Source organism: Limulus polyphemus, unplaced genomic scaffold (assembly GCF_000517525.1).
Source record: "Limulus polyphemus unplaced genomic scaffold, Limulus_polyphemus-2.1.2 Scaffold1914, whole genome shotgun sequence".
NCBI lineage: Eukaryota > Metazoa > Arthropoda > Merostomata > Xiphosura > Limulidae > Limulus > Limulus polyphemus.
In genome coordinates, this window is record NW_013667524.1 from 87,451 (window position 1) to 92,377 (window position 4,927).

The 4,927-nt window shown below is 30.5% G+C and overlaps 1 protein-coding gene across 2 annotated transcripts in view; it reads left to right on the forward strand.

Annotated features, from left to right (window-relative positions):
• The window catches only part of LOC106465342 (stress-activated protein kinase JNK-like), a 35,637-nt gene that overhangs the window by 5,078 nt on the left and 25,632 nt on the right, over nucleotides 1–4,927 (forward strand). For both annotated transcript variants that reach the window (XM_013925557.2, XM_022393204.1), the window contains exons 2-3: nucleotides 719–985; nucleotides 1,665–1,794. In XM_013925557.2, coding sequence (XP_013781011.1) covers nucleotides 819–985; nucleotides 1,665–1,794 — 297 coding nt within the window. In that variant the 5' untranslated portion in view covers nucleotides 719–818. The remainder of the gene's footprint in view (nucleotides 1–718; nucleotides 986–1,664; nucleotides 1,795–4,927) is intronic.

Sequence of the window (4,927 nt, forward strand, 5' to 3'; positions counted from 1 at the left end):
CTAGTTACGACCTTTGTACTCGGCTGCTGCTTGATGTAAATTGCTAAGTCTTTAAAATTTTGCATGTGGAGGATGTGAAAAAAAATTTTTTTTTAGGTTTTACATATACATTTGAATAACTAAAAAATCATAAATTACTACATCAGTACCATAGAATTCCACTATAATTTTATCAAGCTCAGTCACTAAGATGTATTTTAGTACAAATAATAGTAAATAATTCTTAGCTCCTAGTAAGCATACAGTCAATGTTATATTACTCAAGTTTCATACAATCTTGTATACAAAGAACTATATATTTAGATATAGTTCAACTCTCTCAAACAGATAACTCTGATTGTATATCTTTTGCCTTCTGTTAGATTATCCTTACGATTCCTGAAATTTCAAAGCTTAATAAACACACTAGGCCAATCAAAAACTTTGCAGTAATGACATCTGTTGGTGAAATCTATAACATAAAGAGCAATTACCTCTTATATATGTCTATATATTATAACAAACCAACATATTTTAAAAACTAAGAATAAGCAATATGACACACATTCTTGCACAACAGTACAGTAAAATATCAACACTAGTTTACAAACCTAATAATAAATGCATATTATATTATCAACACTGTTAAATATAAGAGTGATTCTGTTTTTGCAAACTGTTAAATGTTTGTTGGAATAGATTATATGTAGGTTAAATATGTATTGTTCTTCTTTTGTAGGTCTGTGTAGAGATGCTCTTTGAGGAGGTATAAAATTTTGACATCTCACATATTCAGTATTTATCCGAACTGTTTCCGCAAAGCGGATCTGAAACCCCTAATGCGATTGTGTTCTGGAGAGTCTAATATATCCAACCAATCCAGCGACATGACCAGTAAAAATTCTAGTATGTTCTACACTGTTGAGGTAGGCGATGCCCAGTTTACAATTCTTAAGCGTTACCAGAATCTTCGGCCTATTGGTTCAGGTGCTCAAGGAATTGTCTGGTAAGTCAGAATTTAAAGTACTTATGTTTGGGCTTTCTCACTTGAAAATTATATGACAATGATAATTAACAATGGCTTAACTAGGAAAAATTTAAGGGTGGTATACTATCCTGTAAAGTTAGAATTTGCAAGAAAAAATAAGAATTGAGATTAGACAGTCTGATGATTCTTGTCTTTGGCAAAATAGTAATGAGTAGTATTAATTATATTTGTTGTTAAATAACTAATCTCAGTTTCCTGTAAAGAGCTTATAAATTTTAGTTAATGTTGTGTAATGAACATTGCTGATTTGTTATTTGGTCATTTTGTGTTGATAGTTAGATTTAAATGTAAATTTCAGTGTGAAATTACACAGCTTGTAGTTAACAGCTGCATCTTTTTACTTAGGTGTAAGAAAATGTCTTTTTTTTTAAGTTGTGATTCCCTAAAGCAAATGAAAATCTAACTTTGGCAAACTTTTTTTTAATTCCTAGTATAATGACAAAAAAATTTGCCATTTCACGAGTGTGATCTTAAAGATACATAGATTGTATTTTGCCGAAACAGATTTGTCTTTACTATGTGATTTAGTCCAGAGAGACTAAGTCTCTAAGTAATTTGTATGGACACCTTACATGCCTTAGAAAAAAAGAATAGATTAGCTATCAAATTTTATAGTAGGCTGTTATTTTTTCTGCAGTTCTGCTCTTGACAAAGTAACAGATCAACATGTAGCTATTAAGAAACTCAGCAGACCTTTCCAGAATGTAACTCATGCCAAAAGGGCTTATAGAGAATTTAAACTGATGAAGCTAGTGAACCACAAAAATGTGAGTATAGTTTCACCAATAATCCATTCCTTTAATCTACCTTTGTATATATATATGTCCTATTGCTTTTCCCATTTGTTTTTTGTTGTCTGCTTTATGTTTAAGATACAATACAATCTTCAAGGGAATTAACAGCCTAAGAAACAAATTTTAAAAAGATATTCAGTTTACAATACAAAATATATATATATATATTTTTTTTTCACTTTTCTAAACATTCTTTTCTGTGACATTCAACAGTTTTTGTGAAGATTGCCTGGTTCTCTGAACGGTTTCAAATAGGCATACTTTTCAGATGCCTGTTATACCAGTTTGGAGAAAAATAATTTTTGTAGTAATATTTGATTTTGTCAATATAATCGTGGCAGTTGTTTTTAAATTAATAATTATGGTTATGATGTAAAGTAGCATGTCAGAACATGTATCTGTATAATATTTATCAAAATCAGTAAAAAGAAAATAGTATTTCGGGAAATATTAATAATATTTAATTTCAAAAGCTGCACTAGTTACCTAATGGTAACTTTTGCCTCTTCCAAAAGTCAGTCATTTCCTCACATAAAAGCTTTGAAATTTCAGTAGAGCCAAATCAAGCAGCAGTATAGATTTTCAACGTAATATCTCCTTGTTTTTTGTATTGCTGTGTATTGTGCCTGACACAGCAATTACTATCGTAACAAGCTTATTCAAGGAGAGCAGTATCAGTAATAGATCATGTGTCTTCTAAAATCTATTGTACCTTTATTTGGACATTGGCTTTCAGGACCATACTTAAGCAGGATAAAGAAACAAATTTCTATTGGAGTTGCATCTGAGGGAATTGACATTTATATGATTGAACGAGATTTCTTTAATTATAGTTTCTCGAGCTATCTTTCTCATGAAAGCAGCTATTGGCTTCAAGATGTGTTTGGTAGAGCTGGGTGATTAACTCATTTAATCTGTATAAACTATTACCTATGAGCCTCGATTATCTCGATTAGTCATACACAAAATATATAATTAATCAAAATTATGATTACATTGATTAATGTTATGAAAATGATCAACTAATTGAAATTAGTTTTTCCAATTATTACACTTTTCTATTATTCCAAGTATCCAAGTAATCAAAATATTGGCTTTATGATTTCTTATTACTATTATCAATTAATACAAGGTTGATTAGCATCACAACTCATGAAAATAACTAATCAAATTTTATATTTCCAATTATTCTAACTATCCAAGTCTCAAAGCTTGTGAGCTGTTGATTTGTGAGGTGAGCCTCTGTCGACTTCAGCTTTTTAACAATGACAAAAGATATGCTCAGCTTCATTGGTTCACAGGTTTTTATTTGTAACCATACATTAGCTTTAACTTTGTATATGAGAACATTGTTTTTGATTGTGTTGGAGTGTGATTTCAGAGCCCTTTGTTTTCTTAAACACTGCTGTGTGTTATTCTTCCATGGAGAATACTGAAGGCTCTCTTCTTCAGAATTTTGTATCTTTTAGTTGTGCATTGTTTAACAGTCTCACTGTTTGAGTATTTCTACTTGTGATCCTTTGTCAGTTGCAGATCCTTGTTTATTATCTTGTTAACAGAGCCAGATATATACTCAGTTTCACCACAGTGGCTTTTTTTTATTTGAGAGGAATCTCCTTCTGTATTATAGCCTCCACTTTGTGCATCAAATGTGGTTTATCATGCTGTGCTATACATTCTGCTGTTTGAGTATTTCCACTTCCATTGGGAATGTTTAAGGCCTATTTCTTTGAAGTATTACATTTTTTGGTTTTATATCGAATAACAATGTTACTATCCAAATATGCTTCCTCAGAATTGCATTTTCAGATGGTTGACAATTTATCATGAACCAGATATATATATTCATCTTATGATGTTTATTACTGTAGAAAAAGAGATGTGAAGATAGGATATAACTATGTGAATCATGTTGGTGTTTTGCACCAACCCAGTTTCTATGAATCTCTTTGTATTAATATCAACTATAATTCCAAAAGTACTAATTGTACCTTCATGAAATTTGGTAAGCATTTAGTAAATATTACAAGCATGTTGCACACAAATAATTAAAATTTTTACTAAAGACTTGTGTGTAAATGTCCTGAGTCAATCTGATTCAGACTAGTCTGGGTTTAAGGTGATTCTCAAGTTGAGAAAAAAAAAACCTTTTTTTCATCTTACAATTTTCATATTTCATTTGCATAGCTTCCAGAACTTCCTCGATGAATATCAAAAGTTTTTAAATAAAGCTTTATATCTTATTTTCTATAGCCTAACACTAACTGTAGTGAAATTAGCAATGTAGGATAAAATGAAAAGTTGAAAAATATGAAATAAATCTAGAACGACTGCATATTGTAACAGAAAGTTACATACACTGTTTATTATTATTACAGCCAAAACTAACTGACCTTTCATATGTGGGTTCATTTAGTTTTACTGCTTTACAGCTGCACTTAAACTTCAGAGTACACCAAATGCTGTTTAGCATGGCTGTACAACTGTATGTAAACAATCACATATGCTAGAAAATTGAGTATCATGCAAAATTTCCTTATTTAATGTAATGTAACCTAATGTGATTCTGATTTCTGTATTTTAATTACTTTTATAACAATAATTAAAATATTTACATAAAAAACAAATTTGATTCTTAATTTTGGAGTTTAGGACTGTGCTGTTGATGACAAAGCACTGTAGGTCTACTATTTTGGAATGATGTTGATGGTCCAATATTTTATTACTTCTTATTTCAAATGTGCTGTTGTGAACACAAAATATTAGTATGCTCAAAAAGCAGAATGTCCTAAAACTGCTATAATTTAACTACCATTCTAACTAAATTATAAATAGGTTAAAATTCTGTTAGCTGGTCAAGCTGAACACCACAAAAGGAAACAAGGAATATGGGGCTAAATATTTCCAAACCTGGCACTTAAATAAACTAGCCTCATAACAAATCTTTTAAAGCAGAATCTTTTTTCCTATTGGTCATAAGCAATTCAATAGCAACTGTTGGGGAGAATTATTGACTTTTTGAAAGACACAATGAGATAGCAGGGGTATGGCATGTGGGTTTGACTTTCTTGTTTATATGTCAGTGACAAAAAAGACTTAGTAGGCT